General features: G+C 46.0%; 1 protein-coding gene across 4 annotated transcripts in view; it reads left to right on the top strand.

The window, feature by feature from the left end:
* Positions 1-23,783, top strand: part of JCAD (junctional cadherin 5 associated) — a 63,250-nt gene extending 39,467 nt beyond the window's left edge. For 3 of the 4 annotated variants that reach the window (XM_075144005.1, XM_075144003.1, XM_075144004.1), the window contains exons 2-3: positions 7,566-7,924; positions 14,651-18,402. In XM_075144005.1, the coding sequence (XP_075000106.1) occupies positions 7,626-7,924; positions 14,651-18,398 (4,047 nt within the window). In that variant the 5' untranslated portion in view covers positions 7,566-7,625 and the 3' untranslated portion in view covers positions 18,399-18,402. Of the gene's footprint in view, positions 1-7,565; positions 7,925-14,650; positions 18,403-22,258 lie in introns of those variants that run through there. The other variant, XM_075144006.1, reaches the window with a different exon arrangement.
* The last annotated feature ends 1,147 nt before the right edge of the window (positions 23,784-24,930 follow it).

The following is a 24,930-nucleotide window of genomic DNA, read 5'->3' on the forward strand; positions in this document are numbered from 1 at the left end:
GGGGAGGGAGAGGAGGAATGTAAAAATATTTTGTTTCCATCCCAAATCCCTTGGTTCTGAGGCGGAATCTGCTTCACCTGCACTGTTCCTGATAGATCTTCATTTAGCCTATTCTTGAAAACCACTGTTGATGGAGATTCACAGCCTCCCAACATAACCGGCAGTTAACTATCATCATGGCTAGACAGTTCCCCCTAATATCTAACCTAAATCTCCCTTGCTGCATGCTAAGCCAGTCCCTTCAGTTTTCCACATCCGCAGGGAGCGGGACAAGATTATCACTGTCTTTTAGCAGCCTGACATATTTGAAACTTGTTATCATCTCTCATTCTCTCACCCTCATTCCTCCTCCCTTTTCTTTCAACTGAACAAGCCCACTTCTTGTACCCTCTTCTCAAGGGGTCACGCTTCCTGAACTTCTAATTCTTGTGAGCAAGTGGCAGGGAGCAGCATCTCGCTTGAGGTAAGGCTCAAAACTGGATATAGGGGTGAGAGGAGTAAAAGAGCCTGACATGTGATGCTCCTCTTAGTAGATCTTCAAGCATATTCACTTGTGTGTACCAAGCCCGGCGCTACTCTTGATGTCTTCTCTCTTTGCGGCTCTAGCCCCCGAGATTCTTGCGCCATACTGCTCCATTTTGCACTTTTGCATTGCATCCTTCTTCAACATGGTGCTTTACGCCTGCCTGTATTGAATCTCAGTCATTCATTTCAGACTGGGTCTCTAATTTATTAAGATTTTATTCTAATTGTAATCCCTGAAAATGCTCGCAGCACTCCCTACAGATTTGTAATTGTAATCTTTATTCTAATTTACAAGTCATTAATGGAAATACCGCATAGAGCAAGACCCCAGGCACAGACCTTATGTGTCGTTTCAGGTTGACGTTGAATTTACTAACTATTCTTGAGTACAGATTTGAAACATTTGTATACCCACCTAGAGTAAATTACACCTAAATTGTATTCACCTGGTTTGCATATGAGACTATCACATGCATCCATCAAAAGCTTTCCTCGTTCCAATGTGCGACCTCTACTGTTTTTTCCTCCCTAGTCACTATGCTCCCAACTCCATCAAAGAAGAAAGTTAAATTGATTAGACTTAATTTGTTCTTGACAAGTTTGTGTTTTCTGTTTTCTCATGACTTTATCATGTGGGAGTGGACGCAGCTGCAGTGTGGGGTGGGAAGCAGGGAGCTGGAAATGCCGCTGCTCCTCCTGGATCGCATACTCGCTCCCTCCCGCTCTGTGATAAAGCGACACCTTTATAAGTATTTACAAGTGGGTTGAATAATAATTTGTCTGAGTCGATATCAAAGCCAGGCTGTTTTGTCTGTGATACCTCAGATCTGTCTCCTTCCCCCTTTTGTTTGAAGTTAGATAATATGTTTGCCCTTCGCCTATCCTTTGAGAATTTCTAGGAGGTATTTACTCATGGCTCAGAGGCTGCCCTGGCTAGTTCCCTACTCCTTCCTTACTCCTAGCCTATGTTTAATTAAGCCCTGCCGAGTTGAATACATCCAACTTACATTAATATTCTCTAATCTCTTTTTCTTGTGTTCTAGACTATCTTTGCATTAAATATCTAAAATTTGATCATAGTGAACATTATCGTTGAAGGCTCTTCAAGCACATGAATTTTCCCTTTCCTGGTGGAGCATGGGTCTCCAAGCCAGTGAATGTGGTGGTGGTTGTTTCGAGGAGGGCAGGGGCACGGCACGCCGGGGTAGCTGCATGCACGGCAGCACAGCAGCCTGCTGTTTACAGTCCCATCTGACTTTATGGTCCCCAAAAAAGATGAAATGATCAAGGTAAAAGCCTCATTTAATGTGTTTATTTTTGATAAGCTGTCTCATATGCACACATGCAAAATCAGAGTGAGAAAACAGGAGAGATTACAATGGCCAAAGACTTACATATCCTCCTGGGATGTAGCTCAGGATTATATTTAGACTGAGCAAGTAGTACCATCTAGTTAAAACTTCTACTACAAGAACTTGTTTTCCATTGCTGTAGTCTGTCAGGCTTTTATCACTTGATCTGAGACTTTCAGATTGTGTCTCTCTCTCAGGCTAAATTTATTTTAATATCGTCAGCTAAACCAATTCAACCATTTCCAAGGAAAACTAGTGGGGGAGGAGAGAGGAGAGAAGGAATGTTGTTTTGCCCACATTAAAAAGGGGAAAGAAAAGAAATCCTCCAGCTGTTTGATTGAGAACTGCGGTGCCATCATGTTCAGGAACAGGATCTATGGTGACAAGGCTCGGAGACGTCCACGCATGTTCTCGCCAGACTCGTCTCTGTTTCTAGCCACTCTCTTTTCCGAAGATTTTTTCCTCCCATCCATCAGCACCTCACAGCCTCTGGTACTGAGCAGCCCACTCGTGACCCAGCCCTGCGCAGGGACGGTGCTCGTGCCCTAACCGCTCCAACAGATGTTCCAGCAGAGCACGTCTGCGTAGCCCCGGCGCGGGGCCCCTGCCCAGGGCTGCGGCGGTGGAGCTGGATTGTCCCCGTAATGACGGCTCCTGCTTTTTCCAGGTACAGGTGAGATAGGGTCTCGGACCTGGGAGCAGAGAGCAGGCACAGAGGTGCTTCTGCTAGAAACATAGATGGGACAGAAGCTGGTTATCAGGAGGAGAAGGAGGAAAAATTGGGATGAGGAATGCAAACAGAGGTCTGGTGGGAAGAAGCTGTAAGGGCTGCAGGAGGGCAGGGTGGGCTGGCTAGCACGGTGGTGGGAAGAGTGGCCGGACTGGTGGGACCAGGAGACGGGAAGGCAGGGGAGGGATGCTGGGTGGTGGTGGGAAGGACGGGTGGCTCTGACCGGCCAGAAAGTTGGGAAGTGGGAAATGAAGGCACCAGTGTGCGTGGTGGTGAGGAGCTGACAGGGGTGGGAGGGAGATGGGGGCTGCGTGGACAAAAGCATTGGTGCTGGGTTAAATGGGCAGAGGGACAGAGGAGAGCAAGATAGACAAATTACTGCAACTGATTTTTTGGCTCATCCTATACCTTCATTGTGCGGGCATCTGACTTGCTACACTTGGCTTGACATGCCGAGGCACTAGGTTCTTGCAGCAGTTGCTTTGAATGTACCTAGTTCAGTTTTAAGGCTAAGCGCTTTGAAAAATCAGGTTGTAGACACTTCAGACTGAGTGCATAGAATGGAGAGGGTTGTTTTCATTTTAGTCTATCTGCATAAATACTTCTGTCTGGCACACGTCTGATATGAAATGGGAATAATGTCACCCAGACGTGAGTGAAGATAAGCTAGTTTAATGTGTGACCCATCTGGATAATATGCTTTGTAATTCAGATGCCTGTTAGTAACTCCGTCTTCAGAACAGTGTTTGGATAGCTGCTGTAGATAAAGCCTAGGAAGACTGGCATCACCTGGCCTGGGTATCAAAAGAGGCAGGAGTCCTGCAGACTTCAGTAGCCTGAAGTCATGTAATTACAGACTGCGGCAACTCGTGCGTCCATGCAGGGTGCCTTGATTTTGGCAATTCATGATGTTTGTATGCTTCATTTTGCAATATGAATCATGTTCCTTTGATGTTTTCTTTTCTCTAAAGTTGTACAAAATCACTTACAAAAATGTTATAAATAGTTCTGCAGAGGTGGGCAGGGCAAATCACGCACAAGAAGGAGTTTCAGGGGTCGTATTTGAACAGTTGCGCAGCTTTATTTAAAGTAGCACCTTCCACTTTATTTAAAGTAGCAGAGGGCAGGAGAGTCGTAACAATACGTGGGTGCTGTGCCAGGACGCTCTCTGGACCAGGGCTAACCCAAGGAGCACGCCAATGGGCTGCTCTAAATGCCATGCAGAGACGATTCAGTGGCACACAAGCCGTTTCAGAGCATGGAGGTAAGAGCTGCTTCTGCCACTGCTGCAGGTGTTGGCATTCATCATCGCTGGTACTGGTCATCGTACAGGTGGTGGTGGTACCCCCCAAAATAGTAAGGCTTGGGAACCCCTGCCACTGAAAAAACCTGCAGATAACGGCAGACCATCAACAGAAACCAGAGCGTTTCCCCCACCGAGAACGGGCTCCAGAAGCATCTCAGAGGAAACTCTAGCACCAAATTTCTTTAGGGTGTCTTTCAGGAGTGCTTTGGGCTTTTCTCAGGGCCAGCGATGAGATCCCCACTCTGGGACAGACCACCCCGAGCCGAGGTGCTCTGATGACGTTTCCATCTGGTGGTCCCATTGTGTCCTGCTCGCCGAGGCTGCGGGTCCCCATTGTGTCCGCGTACACGGGGGCTGATGCCGATTTCCGTCAGCCTGCGCTTGTTTCTTTGCATCTGAGAGTGCTGCTGAGAAGTTTCCAGAGAAAAGCTTGGCCCCTGTTTCCAGTGTAATGTGGAGTTGTACTGGCTGACGGGGACAAGTCGGAAACGCTGGCAAGATAGCAGGCATCCTCAGGAAGCAAACCCTATCAGAAAGCACTGATGTCATTGGCAAACAAAACAAATGAGTGCTGGAAAAACAAACTGTTTTCCAGCGTTGTTGATCTTCCCTCAAATTAGAAGCTCTGCACAGCCTTTACTCTTTGGCCCAGTCTGACAGATTATTTACAAGACAGCGCCGCAGCAACGGTTTTGTTACTCCTGCCAATCCAATTCCTTTGATTTTATTTTTCAGATTTATTTATCTAAGGGAGGGTGGGAAGAGCATCCCAGTGCCACAGGCAGGTTTGGAAAGCTGGCCAGTGTCCTTGCGGACGTTGGGTGCTGACATGGTTGATGTCCTGCGGGCTTTGCTCGGGCAGGGCCTCCAGATCCCCTGCCCCGGCCAGGTCCGATGCGCGGTGAGGGTACATCCCTGCGATTCCGGCGCAGCCCTTCGAGGCATGTGTCCGGATAGCATCCCGGCTAGTGGCCACCCGCCACCACTGCTACCGGCTCCTGGGAGCTTGTGCCATGGGCACGGAGCATTCTCCATGTGGTGGGTCTGGGGAGGGCTTGTCGGGGGGTTTGGTGCCGAGGGCACCACGGCAGGCAGAGAGGTGCAGGCTTCTCCATCTTGTTTGTTCCCATTGTGGAGCTGTGATGGACACTGTAATAGCATCCCGCTCCCAGCTGGGCCTTCCCACCGCCTGTAGTACCGCGGTTTTCCCTTCCACATGCGATAAGTTTGCAGAGCAGGAGGAGACGGTCGCACCAGTTCCTCTCGGTGCATTTCCACCCCGTTGCTTCTCACCACCGGTGCCAAAAGGAGGATCAGAGTAAACCCCACAGGCTGGAGGGTTCTTGCCCACTCGCCTTTGCTGCAGTGGGCGGCAGAGAGAGGGTTAAGCTGCGCTCCCAGCCAGCCTGACAATAATAGCAGGAAAAGCACATTTCTTCCTTGCACCTGCGAGCGCTCGGATGGGCTTTCTGCTGTTTATGGTAGTCACATTGGATCTTTCTCGTTAGAGGCTGAACAGCTCTAGCAGCAGCTGTTCCCCTTGCTCTGTTCGTACCTGGCTGCTTGCACGGTCCGGGGAGGCGGGTGGATGGAAAATCAGCCTTTTAGGTCAGCATTCAAAAATAATCCACAAAGCCTTCCCTTCCTTCCAAGAGGGAAGGGTCCCGCTCCTCCCTGCTTTCTGCCTGCTTGTACTTACTGCTGGCTCGCATACTCAGAGCACTTACTGGGAATTTGGAGTCCTGTTCTAGCAAGGGATACTCCTAAAATATCTTCGGCACAGAGCTTTATTTCTCTGTTTTTTAAAGGGTGTGTAGCATTACATGTGTGAAAAGGGAAGAGATTCATTAAGCTCTAGAGACAAACCGGTTTAAGTGCTCAGCAGGCTTTCAGGCTGAAAAGCCACTTTTGCAGCGTTCCAGGTTACCAGTTAAATTGTGGCTCTGCATAAAAATTGTGCGTGTTTTTCCACACTGCAGGCTGTCCTCGGGCAAGCGCCGTGGCCGCTGCGGGCAGTGCATAGCAGAGGCGGCTGGAGGGTCCCTGCGTGCCCGGGAGCCGCACGCCAGGCTGGCCCGGAGCGGCCGGCCAGACCGGCTCTGCAGTCTGCAGAGCATCCGGGAGACAGGGCGGGAGCAGAAAATGGATGGGGCGCTGGATAGGCAAAAAGTGGCCATAATATATGGAGTGCTGCACCACAGAAACTGGTTTATATTCTAAGCCAACCCATCAACTCCTGTGTATTTGTAGCCTGAGAGATTCAGTACTATTAAATGTGCAGCAGCCATCTCAGTAGTTGCTCCATCTAAAGTAAATTATTGTAAACAGCAGTGAACAAAGTTCTCCCTTTCTTCTTGCCCAAGGAGGGCATTAGAGCCCGGTGTAGAAAATGCACTTGCTTTTCATAATCTTTGCAGAGACGATCTCCTTTTGATCAGCTGCCAATGCTGGGCTCCTGTCTCTCAGGTAGACCTGCCGCTACTAAAGACACTCACTACTCACCAGGCATGTTAAATGAACTCTTCATGCAGGGAAAATCATCTCGAGTGTTTTATGTTTTACATAACAAATCTATTTCTGTGTGTTTCACTTCTTCTTTATGCACCTTTTTTTTTTTCTTTTTTCTGATAACACAGTTCAAGCAAGGAGGAATGTACCAGAATGGGTCCATTGTTGTGCACAACCTACAGAATAGATCATTATCTTCCACTCGTTTTAAAACTCTGGAAGAATGGGTATTCCGTAATTGCCATAACAAGCTGCGAGAGTGGTATAGACAATAGAGATTGTTTCCGGCCAACTAATTCAGTTTGCTGAATCTTTGCTGTAGTGAGTGCAGAATTGAGGGCTGTCACTGGGAAGAAAAATCTTGACTGTCCCGTGTCTTGGGAATCATTGAGACACAACAGACATGGGCATCTCAGGTTGTTCCCAGTCATTTTATACAGTGAGAGTGTGCTGTGAAAATAGACCATACTTGAAATCTTAGGTTTTGTATTATTCTAGTTGAGGATTGCTGATTTCCAGCAGGCGAATGCAGGCCAAAAAGAAAGTAATCTGTAAAAAGGACTGTTTAGCTGGGGTATTGCATGATATTACCTGGGTTTCTCATGTGGTTGCATAATTCATTTTTGTTCTCATGCATATTTTGTCCTTGTTCCTGTGAACATTTTTTCTTAATTGGAATATGCAGAGCTGTAGGGAGAGGCATATTGCCCTGTAATCCGCCCCCTCCTCCTGCAGCAACTTAAAACGTAATACAGAGCACACCTCTCCACGGCTGGGGAAAAATTGTTTTTTAAGGAAATGCCTGACTCAAATTGTGGGCTTACCTCCGGTGCAAAGATGTTTTTGAGATCATTTAGTGAAATCTGAAAGCTGCAATCACCAGTGAATTCTTCAGTGAAGCGGACTGAGTCAGCAGCAGCATGGCATCTGCTGCTTGGCTGAGTGCGTGGAGGTGTATTGTCTAGGGAAGGTCAGCACATGATTCATCAGCACCTGCATGCACTTTGCTTCATCTATTTTATTACAAGGGTGGAAGACTGAGGCCAGGGGATGAGACTCTTAGCTTCAGCAGCCTACCCGCTGATGAAAGATATCTTTCCTTGTTTAAAGTGGCCTTCTGTTTGTTTTTGGTTTTGTTTTCCAGTGATGGGTCCTGCTGGAAAGAGCTTTCTGATGGCACAGCTGTGAGTGAAACCAGCACAATATGTTCAGTGTCGAGGACCTTCTGATTTCTCATGGATACAAATTGTCAAAAAATCCTCCTGCTTCATATGAGAACAGATATGATGGATACCGGCACGAAATCGCGGGGAACAGATCTGCTCAGAGAACGCTGAACGGGTTTGAGGCAGAATCGAGAGCCGGGGCATACAGCAAGAAACCTCTCGTGAAAACCAACTCGAGCAGCACTGACAGCAGCCATGGGAGCCAAGGGAGGCAAGCGGGTCCTGGTTACCACCATGACCTTCAGGGTTTGTCCACTTTTCATACTTCAGAAGGGGGGTAAGTTTCAGCATCATGCCATGGCTTTGCTTTCTCTTCCTTTTGGTCCTGACAGATAACTAAGCATGACCCTAACCCTTGACACCATCTTCCTGTGATCTTTTCCTGCTCCCATACTAGTGACCATTTCCATGCGCTGCAAGTCCACACGAAGCAGTGGCACATCCATTCACCTTCTGCTAGAGCGAGGCCTTTGAGAATATTGGGGTGATGGGAAGTGGCCGAGTGTGGGAAAATTTCATTTACTAATATGGTCTGTATCAGAAAGGCCTTTCTGATGGGCTTAGAAAAGCTCAGTCCAAGTATAGTAAAAAAAGTGGCAAAAGCGCTTCCTTTTCTTCAGTTTTAAAAAACTGAACCCAGCTTCTTCTGCCACATACCCACCCTGGTTTTTGCTGTAGATTCAGCCATGTGCAGCTCTCGGTGGGTGTTCCTACATGCACCGAGGACTTTCTTGGTTTTCTAAGACCACTCTCACGGAGTAAACATGAGAAGGTGCCTGTTTGTTTCTTTTTAAAACAGCTCAAAGCCAGTGGAAGCTCTTGTTGTCACTCCATAAAACGTGCTTGTACAACTGTGGCTGGCTTAACGCGGAGTACGTGCGCGCTGGGGCTGGGGCAGGCTGGGCAGGAAGAGCTGTGTGTACACACGGCGGCTCGGCCATTGTTCTGCGGCTATTTGAGTGCTGCAGATGAACAAAGGAAAGGGGCTAGAGCAGGACTGGAAGCCAGCCCAAGTGTGACGATGGTTTACGAGGAAAAGCCCCTTCCTCCTGCCGAATGGGCTTGAAACTGAAAGCAGGGAAAAACGCTATCGCCTTGGGAGCTTGTCCTCTTACGAAGACCTTCGGTAACATGTGGCAAAGGCACGTGTCCCCTGACTGCTGGGCTCGTCTGCTCTTTCCCTTCATATCTCTTCCCCTTGTGAGCCTGCTTGCCTGGAGCAGGGATGGCTCCTGGCTGCCAGCTGGGATAACGGGCAGGAAGAGATGGAAAGCAGTCCTAGGGCAGCAAGTCCCAGCCACCGGTTGAAGGTCCCCAGCTGGCATTATCCTTTCTGGAGAAGGAAGGAGAGGACACAGGTTTAAGAAGGATCCCTCATCGTGTGTTTTGGTGAAGTAAACTGGATGACGATAAAGTGAGAAAAGAAACTGAAAAAGAATGAAAAAGGATTTGAAGAAGGGGAAGAGAACGTACAAGGGTGTCACGGAAGGTGACGCTTGGCCTTGGAGCAGAGTTTACAGTGTGGAGAAGAACTGGTGTGAAGAAGATACGGCTGTGCAAGGCTGGAAGCGACCGCAGCGCTGCTGCTCCCACGCCCTGTAAGGCAGAGCCTGCGTGGGTGGACGGCGGCGTGGGAGGGCTGCTGCCCCCCTGCCTCCGCCGCGCCAGGTGGTCTGCCCCACGTCGCGGACGTGGTAGAGGTATCTGTAACTGCTGGTGTAGGCTAAATACAAAATAATGCTCTCTGACCGTTTAAATGTCTCTTTCTAACATCTCAAAATGCAAGGGGTGAAACCTGTCAATCTACAGCCTAGTTAGATATTATATCCTGTTTTAAAAAGTGGCTTTTCCCCATAAAATAGGGAATGCAGCCCTGGAAATGGCTTTGTCATACTTTCACAAAAATAGAAATCTTTTCATACTATTATTGTTACAGCAAACTCTGATTCCCAGTGAGCCTGTTGGGAACTCTTACAAGGCACTAGCAGCTATGAACAAGGGAAGACCTTTGTATCAGCCGTCCCTTTCTTGCCATCCCTGGGTGTGCAGAGCGTGACGCTGTCCTGCTGGTGCAGGAAGGGAGGAGCGAGGTCTCCGGGCCGGACCCAGGAAAGCGGTCTGCAGCTGCAGTGCTGCAGCACCTGTGTTCCAGCTGCTGAGCTCCAGGGTGACAGTCCCCCTCCAGACCCACTCCCCTGCCCTGGGGAAGCATCCGAGGCACGGGGCTGCCATGCAAGTGCGGGCTGGCTCAAAACTGAAGAGAAGATTTTTGTGATGGCCCACTCTGGGATGTTTTGGCCTGTTATGGGTGGGCCATAGTGAACTCCACCGGGGATTTTGATCTCACGGTCTGGTTTCTGGACTGTCGCAGGAAATAGGTTCCTGATTCTCAGGCTGGGAGGGAACTGCACACCGCAGAGACTTGGGGGCCATTTGGGCCCGAAGAGGGGGCAACCACCTAGCAAGGTCCAGCACAAAGACACTGCTCTTTGGGCATCGCAGGGTTCCTGCAACCATCTCCTGACGCTGCCTTCCCAGTGCAGCACAGTGGCAGGAGAAGGCCAGAAAAGGCAGCGTGTGTCCCAACTACCTTCACTGACCTTGACAGCTCCATGGCAATTTGGAGCATGGCTCAGGCTCCTCAGATGAGGAATTAGCTACACCACACTCATGCTCAGACCACTGATGTAGAAGAACTAATTACCCTCCAAACACCACAGAAGTGGGTGGTGTTGCCCACCTCATTGCTGCCTTTGCAGACAGGTTTGCAGGGCTCAGGGTGTTTCATGACGGCAGGGGATGATGCTGTTGTCTCCACTCATTGGGATTGTTCTGCTGATCAGTCCTTGCTGAGGAGGAGGAGAGAGGCTTCATAGCAACTGCATGTGGGCACATCACACCGCCTGCCGCTGCTGCTTGCAAGGGGGGAGTGATGCCCCGGCAGAGCGGGGAAGGAATGTTTTGCTCCATCCCGTTGTTCTTCAGGCAAAGCGTGGGGGCGCAGATGGTGGGAAGGCTGTCCTGGCTGCCCTTGCCTAACTGAGCATTAGGAGGCCACACGGTAAAGGTTTGGAAGAGGAGACGAGGCAAAGAAAATGGGAAAGCTGACCCTATGGGTAGAGATGAGAGGGTTCACAGGAGGAGAATGCCCTCCTGCTTCTCTTCTGAGTGGAGAGAAGAGGCACTTTGCTTAGCTATTTGTGTGGGAGGAACTATGTTGGTAGCTAGCAAATTTAGAGATAAATAGATAGCATCATTAATGAGATTACCTGCTGGAAAAATTAGAAAAGTGTATTGGTGTTTCCCAATGTTGAGGCTTGGAAGAGTGTATGTGAGGATAGGATCCCAAAATAGAACAGAAGCTGCCAGTGTCCAGAACAGCCCTCTGAAAATTTTTCCCCCTTGCTGCCAAATCCTGGAGATTTCTTAACAGTGCCTTCCCGTTGGGCACAAAGTCTGTCCCGGCACCTGCAGCTCACCCTACGAGCTACTGAGTGCCTAACACCTACCGCTTGCATGCTGGCAGCCAGAAACGGACAGGAGCTCCCATGGTATTGCTAGATAGCCCTGCAGCGGCCTCATTCTGCAGGGTTTTGGTTTCATAGCCTGTGCCATGCTCCTGCACTTCTAGCCCCGTTCTGTGAGTCACGCAAGGTCCTGTTGGTCCAGTGTTGCCCTGGGGGAACTGGACAGCTTCAACCCATTGCTCTGAGAGCGGCAGCTCAGTGAAATGCAGTCAGCTGCAGGGTGGACTGATGGGCTCATTTCTTGCAAAGGCCTAAAATTCATAGAAAGCTAGCAATACTTGTTTTTTTTTAAAATGCTTTTCATTGGATTAATTTTATATAGAATCAATTCAAAGCACTTTATGACAGCAAATGTGATATTTGTTAGAAGCAGGCCCATTAGAAAAGAGTTCATAATGTTAAAATCTACCTCCTTGGTCCCATGGGACCGCTCTGTCCCTGGCACTTAAATCTTTCTGGTTGGTCCCATGAGACCGTTCCACCCTGGGCACCCCTCCCAGCTGTGAAGCACTTGCAGACCACTGTATCTGGGTGTGCATTTCTTCACGTGTCAGTACCGTTGCATCACGGAGTGAGACAGAATGGCGTAGTGGCACGGTCAGAGATTAGCTGCTGCTGAGAGGGACTGTGCGGTCTCTTCATTGATAGTGTGTCACGGATGCAAAGACTGCAGCATGACTGGCATTCGCCATCCAGAGACGTAGCATTGCTGAGGATGTAGTGAAGCATTTTGAACTTGGGGTGGCTCTTGGATGCTTCCCTTTCCCACCACTTCATTTGACTGCAAGACCCAAAAGTGCCATATATCCTTGGAAGAAGCCACTCTGCCGCAGTTCAGCCACAAGCAGTGTGGTTGTGCTGTGCTGCCCTGCTGCCTGCCTGCCATGCCTGCTGCGTGCAGGTGTGCAGGAGCCACTCTCCATCTTTGAGAGCAGAGGAGTCTTCAGGCTGGAGCTAAGCTGGAGGGTCCTTGGGGAGACTCTGGAGCATCGTCTTGCGCCTGCGCAGCACCATCCTCTCCAGAGGCTTGTGGGGCCCAGGAGACAGGCTGTGTGTGTAACCATCTCTAGCACCTGAGCCAGAAGCTGGAGAGACAGATACTATCCACCTTGTTAATAGATCATAGAAAAGGTCAGGTTTAAAATGCTCTAAAAACCTCCTTTATCTTTTCTACCTTCATGTTGCAATGATGACATAGTACAGGTCACAGTGGTTTGTACCATGTTCAGAAGTTTATTACTGGAACCTAGTTATTAATCTTTAAATTTTTAAAAATAAATTTAATCTTTTAAACAGCTTTCAATAAATGGAGGAACATCCTTTCTGTAACTGAAGCTGTCCTAACTTAGGGCTAATTTACTTTAATGAATGTCTGAGCTTGGGTTTTGTTTGTTTTTGAAAAAGCAAACTAACCAAAACTCTTCTGTTTCAGTGGTTTCCTAGGAAAGAGTCGAGTAATGCTTCCTTCCCTATTCCTGATTTCCTATGAAATCCTTTAAACATCCAGCCCATTCCATTCCTGTGCTGTTAGTTGCAATTGTTGCAAACCTCAGTATTATTGTCTATCATACGTCCTTCCCCCAATGCTTTTTTATTTAGGTTGATAAGAATTTGGCTTTACTTTGGGTTTTTTTTAATGGTGAATTAAGCTTTGCAACATCATCTCTGGAAATTTAAAGATCAAGATTTCTAGATGCTTTTCTAAAAGACATGCTACCACTGAAGCAGGAATCATTTCAGGGAAGTCTGATGGCCTGCGTTGAGCAAGATGTCAAACTAAATAATTGTAACTGTCTCTGCTGATCTTGGAATCTATGAGTCTGTACTTCCTGTGATTTCTATAGACCCTTTTACGATGATGGTTAAAATCAAACAGAAAGAGTAATCTGTCCATTCCCTCCTCGCTATTGCTAGACCCTGTTTCTCACCTCGTTTTGTAAATGCAGATACAAATGGTGCCATAGCAGCATGGGGATGGGATGAAAAGGTATATTTGATAATCTCAGAAGAAGGCAGCATTTGTTCAGCTGCATGTTTCCACATGCAGAGAGGCATGGAAATGTTCCTTGTTACAGCAATCAACTTTCCAATATAGGAGGTGTCCTGTTATATCTCACTGATTAATGAAGACGTCTGTTACTTCCTGGGGTTCAGCGATCGAACTGTACTTTGTGCTTCAGAGGGAGAACATTTTGTTCAGATGTTAAGTCTTAATCCAGTTGAATTAATATGAACAAGATGCTCCTTATCCCAGTTTGGTTTTTAAACTTTCATAGTCATAGGATGAAGTTAACATACATACAAGAAAATTGCTGTGGATCGAGATTGCTTAGTTTTCATTCCGAATTTTGAATTGTATTATGTTTTCACAAACTACGATTTGAATAGATCACTGTTTTTAGTAAAAAAGAGCCAGATGACACTGTTTATATACCTTGGGGTGGAAGGAAGAGAAAGAAATTCTTGGGTTCTATCTACATACTTGTCCTATTTCTGTCAATTTTCATTTTTCTTTCCAGTCTTACGCTGGTGGCAGCTACATAGTGTAAAGGCAGTTATATTGTTGGACACCTTAGGTACAAGAATAGCAGAACACGGTTCAAGGAGAAGGTTAATTATTTATATAGAAAGGTACCAATTTTGTTCAGCAGTAATATAGGAAATAGTTTACAGTCTGTTCAGAACACACAAAGAACCTATTCTGTGCATGTAAATCTGTGTTCTGATTTCTAATCCGCAATAAAATGTCTAATGTCTTTCATATTTCAGTAATGGATTGCTGGAGTTAATCCCTCTTTTATTTAACAGTGTTATACTTCTTTTGAGGTATTTTAGATTTCAAATATTGGTTCCATCTTATTCAGAACTGTGCCGATACATCACCATTGTTGTGGCATGTATCATTTCATCCACTTTGAGAAATCTGTTCCCTTTGAAAGGTGAACAAGAATCAACAGTGGAAATGACATGTTTCATTTCAGCTCTTGTACTAGGATGCAAATCATGCTTCTTACTGAATATATCTTATGAAATAGCCCCCTACCTGTTCTTCCTACCTCTGCTTTTTAGCTTTGGATTCCTATTAGACTTGCGTACCACAGTAGTCTCCTTGACGGCTAAAGGTTTTGATGTAGCAGAGTGCAGAAATAAGTTCAACAACAATTTCTGGTTTTCTGGTATCCATCGAGGAGGGCTGTGCACGTTTGCACAGCACGTAACTGTGTGCATTTGTTTCTCTTTCTAACAAACAGCTTTGCATAGCTAACAACATGCCAGCAGAGCATCAGGCCTTTCCTTTACTCATGTTAATGACTGACTTTTAAATCCTCTCATTAAAATCATAAATCATCTGGCTGCAAATGGATTACACAAACCCCATTGGCATAACTCAACATTTGACCTCCTAATGGCCTTACCCATAAGGGAGAGAAAGGGCATCTGTGCAAACTGCCTGTGACGCTGCGTTTCTTTTTCAGGGTTTATGACAGGCCTCAACTAGCATGGTCTTCCCAGCCCAAGACTGATAAAGACCTTGCCTACTGGAGAAGACGAGGACAGGACTTCAGCGTGCTCCTGGGCTATTCCCAGAAAGGCGGTGTGGAGATGAAAGGCCTGGCTGCAGCCCCGGGGGCACCCCGGCACCCCAAGGAGAGTCAGCTGAAGGTGGGGACGGGCGCAGGGTACGTCAGAAGAAGCGGCTTGCAGGAGAGCTGCGAAGTGCCTGGAGACTGCAAATGGCAAAGTCTGGGAATGGAAAGCTGGAACCAGCCAAAAAAGGTAGGAAGGCAAATGTCCGACGGTGACAGGGAGAAGCTGCTACAAGAGCTCTATTCGCTGACCCTGGGAGACAACGTACTGAGTGCCCACAACAAGGGGAAATCGCAGTCCTTGCCGAGGGTCCTTTCGCCAGAGAGCATGAGATGTGTGGAAATGCCCTCGCTGACCAACAGTAACAACTCACTCAGCATAACTAAAACCCCCTCCTATCCCCCAAACAGACTGAGTGTGGAACCAGCCAAGCACCACGAAACGGGAGGCCATTTCCTTCCCCTGGTGAAACCCAAGTACGGGAGACCTCTGAAGCCTCCATCCTATGAACTGCAGCGGCAGACGAGGGCACCTGCAGAAAACGCGGGTTTCCAGGACCACTACCAGAAAGACGAACCCGTCTCCTACTTAGCCAAAGTTAATGAGCCAAGGCAAGATGCCTGCATCCAAGACTCTGGTTTGGAGCCCCCGGTCTACGTACCTCCTCCTTCTTACAAATCCCCTCCTCACCAAAACGTGACCCCACATCCCCTCAGTGAAGTGCCTAACACCAACACGTATGCCACCAGCGATCAGCAGGGTCCTGCAGAGCGGGTTGTCCCCTGCCAACGACCAGCTGCGAATACTTCTGAAGTGGGGGGAGAACCTTGCAAAGACAACCATCTTCCTCACGGGAAGCAAAGCCATGCGAGGCGCCCCACTGACTACCTGCGTTCTGTTCAGTATATTCCCTTTGATGATCCTCGGATACGACATATTAAAATTGCACCACCAGAAAGTCTGCAGGACAACTCTAAACACCCTGAAAATGCATGTAGTCCCAGTTCTAGTGCTTTGCAAGAGAGAGATCTTGAAGTACAATACAACAGTGCCTTTTTGGATGCATCAAACTTGTCCAATTCCGCAAAAGGAGAAAGAACTTCCGACAGCTCCACCCATAGCAACAGATGGTTGGCACCATCCATCCGAGATCAGGAAAATTGTGCCTTGCCGGACCAAAGAGACAGTTGTAGCACAACTAATCACAGCTCCCGTAATGAGGCCAGCGCGGAGTACACAAAAGGGAAACTTTCTGTAAGAAATTCACATATGGACAGCACCTGTGAGACTGTTACAAAAGTGAAAAAGTTTGAACCTGGAACTGGGATGCAGAGCAAAAAGAGTTCAAAGAAAAAAATGAATGAAACTATATTTTGTTTGGTCTCTATCCCAGTTAAATCAGAATCCAATCTGCCAGATACAGATAGGAACAACAACATAACCCAGAGCCCTGATAAGAATGGGTTTGATAACAATGGGGCTCTGCAAGAACAAAGTCTCTTAAGTATGTCTGCAACAGACTTGGAGTTACAAGCGCTTACAGGAAGCATGACCAATAAAAATGAGTTACAAAAACAAGAGCTGTGGAGACCAGAAGAGTTCAAACAAATGAATGACCTCAGATTTATTCAGCCTACAAAACACAGAGAGCTCAAATACTCTGGCTCCTGGCCAGGTGATCAGTACAAAGACCAGCAGACACAGACCAGTTTCACCGAAGAACCTAAAAGCCCACAATTTTTCCATGGTACAAAGCCTGGGCAGCCCAGTAGTAACAAACTGCTGTCCCCAAAGCTCCTAGGGTGTACAGCATCCACGATAGGGTCAAAACAGACAGGGTTACCTTCTGACGAGAGAAGCTGCAGACAGAGCGCTTACGGTATGAAGGGTCAGATGTACCTCAGCCAGTCTAGCAACAGCGCGTTTTCCAGGACTGCCACCTCGGTCCTTCAGGCCCCCTCCCCAAAAGCCCACCAGAGCCAGCCTGTGCCTGCCCAGGAGAAGGAAACCGGCCTTCTTTCCAAGGGAGATGTAGTTAAGGGAGAAGCAGGCGCTCCCTGCAACAGTAAAGAGCTGTTTGGGCAGTTCCTGTTGAAGCCTGTAAGTCGCCGTCCCTGGGATGCAATAAGTCAGCTAGAAAGTTTTAACAAGGAGCTGCAAGGGCAGGAGGAGAGCCCAAGCAGTGAAGAAGATTTGGAAAGTGCTGCGGCTTCTCCGCAGGCAGGTGCCCTTACGCAGAGGAGGGCGTCCAGAAATGAGAAGTTGAACCAGGAGCCAAAACACGGTGGGAAATCGGAAATGGTTGTGCCAGAGGTGCCTGTATTTAAGTCAGGAAGAGTTAAAAGTAAGTCTGAAAGTTGGAGCGTGGGGATGGAGCATGGCGGCGAGCCGGGCTGCGTTGGCTCTCGAGGCTCCTCGCAGCCAGGAGGGAGCAGTGAAGGAGTCGGGCCAGCAGATGGAAGTCTGATAACAGAAATGAGGACGGGGGAAGCCAAGAGTAGAACAAGCAAGCAGCCAGTTCGCGTGGGCCCTCTCAAGAGAGTTTTGTCCAGTAGCCCAAACAGTTCGTGTCACAGTAATCCTTTCAATAACCCTGTCTTGCAGGCGATGAGCGAAGACCAAAATTACCTAGCCTTTGTTAAACTGAGCAAAGGTGCAACTCCCACAAATGATACGGTGTTAGAGAGAGGCTCGGTAGTACGCTTGTCACTAACGAAGAGGAACCAAGGGCGCTCTGAGCCAGATTTGAGGTCAGTGGGACTTGATGTAGCCCCAGGACCTGGTGCTAACAATTCTGATCACTCTTCAAATGCAAATGCAGTGGAAATCCCTGTGAATGAGTCATTGCAGGCAAGAGCTGCAAGAATTTTAGGTATAGATATAGCAGTGGAGTCTCTCCTTCCAGATGACCACGCTGGGCCCCTCCCAGACACTAGCCCTGCAAATGGTGCCCAGGACTTTGAGTCATCAGTGGGGAGCACAGTAAGTGACAAAGAAGGAAAAAAAGATGGTTCTTATGAAGGCAGACGAAAGTGTGGTTGGACAGAGAGTGCTCTCTTTGTTGGAGTGGGAGGACGATCTTTATACCCTGATGAATGCCAGACCACTCACCAGGAAGCCAGCGCTAAAACACTGGTAACTGAGCAAGTCCCTGAACAACCTGCAAGTCCTAGCCAAGGTGAGGACCAAACCTTGGTTTGCAAGTCAGCTGTGTATCAGCATTCAGAAAAGAGAGTGAGAAGCACCTCGAAAGTGATAGAGACACTCCAAGGCAAGCTCACTTCTCCACCTAGCCGGACTGCCATGGATCGCTTAGTGCGAATGAAAGAAGTTGACTCTGTGTCCCGGATGAGACGTCTGAGCATTAAGAGCACAGACTTGGGAGAGGAGGTGGACGAGGAGAAGCTGTCGAGGGTACAGGAGGAGAGAGGAAGCAAACTGCCAAGCTCAGGGGCTGTTTCCAAGCGTGTTATCGCTCTCAGTGAAAACGGATATTTAGGTGGAATGGACAAGAAGAAGATCGACAGAGATTTTTCTTTAGGTAAGACCCTATTATGGGAGATCCAAGTGGGTACTGTTTCCTTATGTAATGGGCATGATCTGTTTGACTATGCCCACATAATGCTGCTCAAATAGTAACAGGCTGTAGGTGGTACTACCCCGTCTGGGTGCCACCCCCTTTGCTCTCCTTGTGGAAGAGATAACACGAGTGTTCTCTGATCCGATTTTAGGAGGAGTTACTGTAAAACTCACTTGTGATACTGAAACTCATTCACAGAGACTGGAGCGCTCCCTGAGGTCTTATCTCCGTCTAATTGTTTCAGGGAACGGCCAGCTTCAAACAGCAGACTTCAAAGACAGTCACTCTAGTGCCAGTGTTTGGGAACACGTGGTGATTTAATCATAGCCTCTCCTTGAATACCCATTTTTTCCCTCTCTAATACTTAAGTAGACACATACTATATCAGAGTTCAGAAGAAACTAAAAATAAAAATCTGATGTTCTTCTGTGAAGCCTCTGGGAAATGGCTACATTAAGGGGCCTGGAAAATTCTCTCTCTCTCTCATGAATATTTTCCAGATCAGATGTTGAGAATAACTGTTATCCCCAGGTCAAATGGAAAGTTGACTTTTTCAGTGAACACCTTTTTTTTTTTTTTTTGTGTTCCTCATCTCTTAAAAGCATATAAACTTTTGTAGTCCATATGCATCCCCAAAGTAACATGAGCTGTTCTCTCTCCGAAACAGTTTTTGTACGGCGTTGTGTTGAACAACTGAAAATCAGTTGTTGCCATAGATCTGTGTAAAGGGATAAATCTCCCAGGCCACCTGTCTAGTCCATTAAATTAATTGGAGTCAGCAAATGTATGGTGTGAACGTTGTTAAATTAATATTAATCTCCTCTTTCCTTTTTCCATCCTCTCTGTAACAGCTGACACTCTACCTTGAAATCTGCACAGGTTATTCATTAAACCTCATTGATATAAATCTGTTCACAGTTTTGCAGTATAGAGGGACTGAAATTAAATGGAGCATACTTTAAAGTGGATTTACGTATTTCCATCTGAAGAGAAGTATTTGTATGAGTTCTAAGTATTGGCTCCTGCAGTCTTGCAGCCTTTCCCTTCATGTCTTCTTCTGTATCCCACTGCTCTGTGTCTCTTTCTGCTCTGAACTGTATTTCTCTAGACCAGATTTTCCAAACAGGCTAATTCAGCTCCCTTGTACCCATCAGGTCTTTCATATGCATTTCATATGCTTTCCTCCCTTGGGTTTTCTGCTGGAGTGAAGAAAATAACGTTGTGGTGACATGACTTCAGGGATGTATCAAAACAGATTGTGTGTGTTTTATTGGAGCGTTATTCTGCAGTAAATTAGGTCTAAATTTATCCCTCTTGCTGACAATGCCAGGCTTGTATTCTGCAGTGTGTTCCCATTGCAGCAGTTCCCTCGCAGACGTAAGAGCCCTCCCCGCGCCTGGATGGCGTGGATGTCCCTTTCTGCTGTGCACATCCAGTACTCACGCGGGGCGGGAAGCGTCTCCTCCACCGGCCTCCTCCCATCCAAAGAGACCCTGGTTTGTTGACGGCCACAAGGTCTTCACCTTATCTTAACGGGGCAGGACTGAAGATTCATGTTTGTAGAAAGGCCTGGTGTTGGGTCTTCCTCTGTTAGTCCTCACTCCAACTTCCAGACTAGCTCACTGGTACCACTGAAAGCCAAAATGAGAACTGATCCTGGAAAACCATTGGATTTGTTGCTTTTAAAGAGTAAATATTGCTAAAGGCCATTCTATTTGGAGTGAGGTAGGGTGATGTTGGTCTTATAATTGCAGACTGGGCCCGTCACAAAGGCTAGAGGCCTTAGCAGAAACAGGCTTTCACATGTGTAATGCCACTTGGCAGATGAACAGTCATCTCAGAGTAAGAGCTCTGCCGAAACTCAGTGCAAGCAGCTCATCTTACTATGCAAATACTGCCATTAGAAGAACATCTCCAAATGTTCCCAAATGCACTGGATGTCTTTTCTTCTTTGCTGTTTGAAGACAGCTTCCGTGAGGCTGCTGATCTGGCTTTGTTTCTGTAGAGAGCATTTCAAATGAGGTTAACCAAATGTTGAATAAACATTTCTGTATCAGTGCTAGAACACCAATGCTTGTCCCCCCAGAAGTGTGACATACATAGCCTGGCAGTCTGGCCCTTTTGTGTCCTTGGTTTAGGTGCCGAGGGTGTGGGTAAGCTTTCAAGGAATAAACTGAGCCATGCAGAGGCTCCATGTCTCATGGTCTGATTTTCTCCCCCTCCCGCCACTCCCCGAAACAATGAGCACCTGCAATTTTGTGGGGAGTTATATTAGTGTGAATGTGTCTGGCCTGAAAAAAATCAGGTTTCTGAAATGTAAATCCATTTCTATTCTTAGGTCAACCTCCCACAGAACAATTCAGAATTTTTGTACATTCTAGCAGTTTAGATGGCAAAATACTTACAATTGAAAAAATTTATTGCTTTAGAGTCATCTTCCCACACCATCAGTGCATTAAGCTTAGAAAGACGCAGCGTTATCCTGGAGTGCACTGGCCCTCAAAAACTTTTTTCCTCTTGATTTTTTTGCATTCACGTGGTGTCTGTTCTTGAAGTTTGGAAAGACCAGAAGAGGCTGAAGAGTGATAAGCAGTTCTGAAAACATAGGTGTTGCTGGCACAGACTCCTTTCTTGGCTGGCTTACCAATTTGAGAAGAGTGGGCAAGAGAAGCGATAAAGGATCCTGCACTAGGAATCCACCCACTGGGGCCAAATCCAGAAGTTCTTTCTTAGCCAGCCCCCCTGGTATGAGTGTAGATGCTGCAGATGGACCACTTGCACACAGGAGTAAAAATTTCCCTCTGAGGATTTTTGTGCTTGATTAAATGAAGATGTTCACTCACAGCAACATAAAAGTCCTGAGGATGAACGTTTTACTCCGAAGTGTGATATTTCTGTGCAACTATTTTCATGCCCAGCTGTTTAAATGCGAGTGCTGTGGGAGTACAGCCTACCGGAGGGATATTTAAAGTTAGCACAGATACCCAGGTTGCGTAAGACCAGCAAATAGCACGTGCTAGCACGAGTTGCAGTGCTGGTTTGTCCAGGCCCCTGTGTGCCTACAGACTCCTCCGCAGGTAGCCCTGGTTCCTGCATGCCATGACCGTGCATCCCAAGGAGCACAGGATGGCACAGGGCAGGCAGATCTCACAAGGCAAAGCCCTTTCATTGCAGTCCTGCCCCAGAGTCACAAGGGTGAAGAAAAAGGCTCGTATCTGCTCACTTCATGTTGGGATAAATCTAAAAAAAAAAAAACTGATAGAAGGCTTCAGGAAAAGGAGAAGGAAGAGTGATCTGTCCTGTGAACTGACAAGAGGTAGGCTGAAAATGAAGACCAATGTTAGTAAGCCAGTCCAATGCTTTAGTGAATAATGTTCAAAACGTGAGCTGCAGTTTTGCAGACTGAAGCAAGACAGTCTAACCGTAGTGATGCAACGCAGCTGTGCTTTCCTGTATTCTGCTGAATTAATCTGAAACCAAGGATTTGCAGTCGAATGAAAAGACCCTGATGACTGGATGGCATCATCACTTCTTCAGCCAGCCTTAAACACCCTGCTAGGATGCTTAAAGCATTTACCTGTCCTTAGTGTTCAGTACAAGGGGGACAAATCTCGTGTCTTTCTCTCCCTGTCAAAGCATCTGAAAACTAGAAGTAATCACTTAGCAGTCAGTGTGCTGGTTCCTACCTGCTCAAGTTTTGTATCTGCATGCATTCGATGCAAGTTGCTCCCAAATTACACTGCTGTAAACACGTAATTTGGGTCAGGAATGTAGTTTGTATCTTTAAGGCTGTAAGTCCAGTATTAGCTTCTTTTTTTAATAAAAACTAGAAAAAAGATGTCTCATTTCTGCAGCTAGCACTGTTGAATAGATTTCACAATACATTATTAATAGTGTTTTCTTGTCTTTTTTTCAGATACATATGACCCCACCAAAGTTGAAAAGGTGTAAGAAGAATGGAGAGAAGAATAGAGATTTCTGCTCTACTAAGAATGTTTCACTGATTTTTTTTCTGGGTGCTTTTTGTTTGTTTTTGTTCTTTGATGCTTGGAAATTGCCTCCATTTGTGGTGTTCATGGTGTACTTATAATGCCTTTACCACTGTCACTAGGAATTAGCTAGTCATATCTGAAACTGTTGCGGAGACCACAGAAAAATCTGACTTCTACATTGGAACCATCTGGCTTTGTAGCGTTAAGACTTAATACCTACCGTTGGCAAAGAGTTTTTATCTGAACTCTATTTCAGTCTTCAGCGGGGATGATGAAATGCATGAAATGAGGCTTTTGAGCTTTCTCTTTGGTGTAAATGTAAACGTGGGAGATTAGTGAAATGATTTTTAAAAGAATGTGAATTTATAAGCTAAACTTCTAAGTATCTACAGTCTAAACTTTGTTTAATTTAAGGGATTTTTGGCCATAAGTAGAAAGTGCTGCTGCACTATGTGGGGGAAGGAATGCGAGAGAATGGTAGCAAAGACTGATTGTGAAATTATTTCTGACTTCCAGAGTTTGAATTTACTCGGATTAAATACTTACTTGCCACCTAGAAAGAAGAAAAGCAAAAACCCCAAAGCTTCTAAAAGATGGAAGACTTTTGTAGTACAGTGTACAGAACGTGTAAGTATAGTAGCTGGCAACTAGTGTTTCAAACCAATGCAAAGTATACCACTGGCTGTTTTGCACTCAGTATTACCTATTTTTGTTTTGCTGTTTAGAAATTCTTTATATGAAAGAATAGTAGCTGGTTTAAAATAGCCCATTTTAACAAAGTAACTATATTTCTTGTTACAGAATACTATCTATTTTTCTACGATGTAAACAATTGCTAACAAGTGGCAAGTATAAAGAAGTATTATTATTATTATTATAATATTTTAAGAAGACTTATCCCTCTGAGTGAAGGTGCCCCAAGCAGATTTCACTTGTATATCTTAATGCACACTCCATATTGCCACATACTCAGTAGTGCTACCTTATATTGTTCTGAAAAGAGCCATCTATGTATGTATGTATGTAAGTACTACAGGGTTAATTTCTATTTTTCCCCACTCACCCTTGGATAATTCTTCTTGGAGCCACTTTCTGAAACACAGCTGAGAACCATCGGGGCTGGTGTTGCTGCCATTACATTCCAGTAACAGTGATTACCAAAAAGTGGGTTTGGATCTTTGTCCCTGTCTCTGAGTGGCTCAGAAAAATACCTGGTTGCTTTCTTTTACCTTGTTCTCTTTTAAACATTATGGGTTTGGATTAGGCCAGTGTATAAAAATAAACAAACCTGGGTTTAATTCTTCCCTGAAGTCAACTGATGTTGCTGGGGAGGAGTTCAGGTGTCCTCTTGATGGTATTTAAATACATGGCTTTAAGTATATTTTATCTGCACACACAAATGCATGAATTACAGAGTTTATAATAAAGCCTATACATTCTGCTCTTTGATACTGAATTAGCCTGCATAGTATCTGTGTCTTCAAAGCCTTTGTGTCCACTTCTGTGTGTTTTTTTGTAAGTACCTGTGTACTAACATTCTTCTGATGACTTGTTCATGTACTTCACTCGTCTATTCTACTGGCCTTTTCTGGTTTTTAGCATAATTTTATTTTTTAAAATCTTCTAATTTCTTGAAATCTTTTTTCCTAAGTCTGTTATTTGGAAAGAACGACGAGGGAAAAACGCTCATCCTGTGTTTTGGCAGCAAGAATTTCTTGTCTGTAACACATGATTCTGTTACATATGGACTATTTAAAGCTTGTTTGAAAGGAAAATGTGGTGTATAATTTATTTTATTAACTCTTGTGCATGCTGTGTAGCGATAGTTGTTGACAAACTGTTCCCACCACTCTTACTATATCCACCTTTCTTCATCACCATCTAGGACATCTGGGGGCTAGTAAATAGCTACAAAACATGTTTCTTCCCCCACTCCCCCACCCCAATTCTACCCATAAAAAAATACTTCTTAAAAAGAATTGCTTTGACTCTCATCATCCCACTTACTAGTAAAGCTGAGATGCCTGGCAATAACTTGAAAGTTTTAATTCATCCTCGATTTCTGGAGAACTGTAAGTTGTCACATATAACCAGTCCTGCTACCTTCAGTTCATGTCTCTGTGGAACAAGAGTTTTCTGTGCATTTTATTTTCTTCTGATGGGGAGGGGGTTAATTGATTTTGCAACATGTCTGTTTCATCAGTCATGTCAAGTAATTATTTTTCCAATGCTTGTAAACAGCCAAGATCTTAAAAAAAAAAAAAAAAAAAAAAGGAAAAAAGGAAAGAAATAGGAAGCAGCAATATTGTGGGGAAGGTTTTATTGGCTAAGAATGAGAAATTAAAACCTAGAAAGTTAGTAAGCTTTGTTTTGCAGTAGTATGTGACTGACCAGTGGATGAAAGACTAGAGTTAGTACTGCTTTAAAAATGGTGTATTCCTCTAACAACACTGGCTGTTTAATTTCATACTATGATACAGGCAACTAAGAAATACATGGAGTACAGTTTTATGAATGATTGTGGCTCAGTGTTTCTACAGTACCTGTGCCATAGCTAAGATGTCAGCTATCGGAATGGGCTGGTTGGTGCCATAGC

Source organism: Calonectris borealis, chromosome 2 (assembly GCF_964195595.1).
Source record: "Calonectris borealis chromosome 2, bCalBor7.hap1.2, whole genome shotgun sequence".
Lineage (NCBI taxonomy): Eukaryota > Metazoa > Chordata > Aves > Procellariiformes > Procellariidae > Calonectris > Calonectris borealis.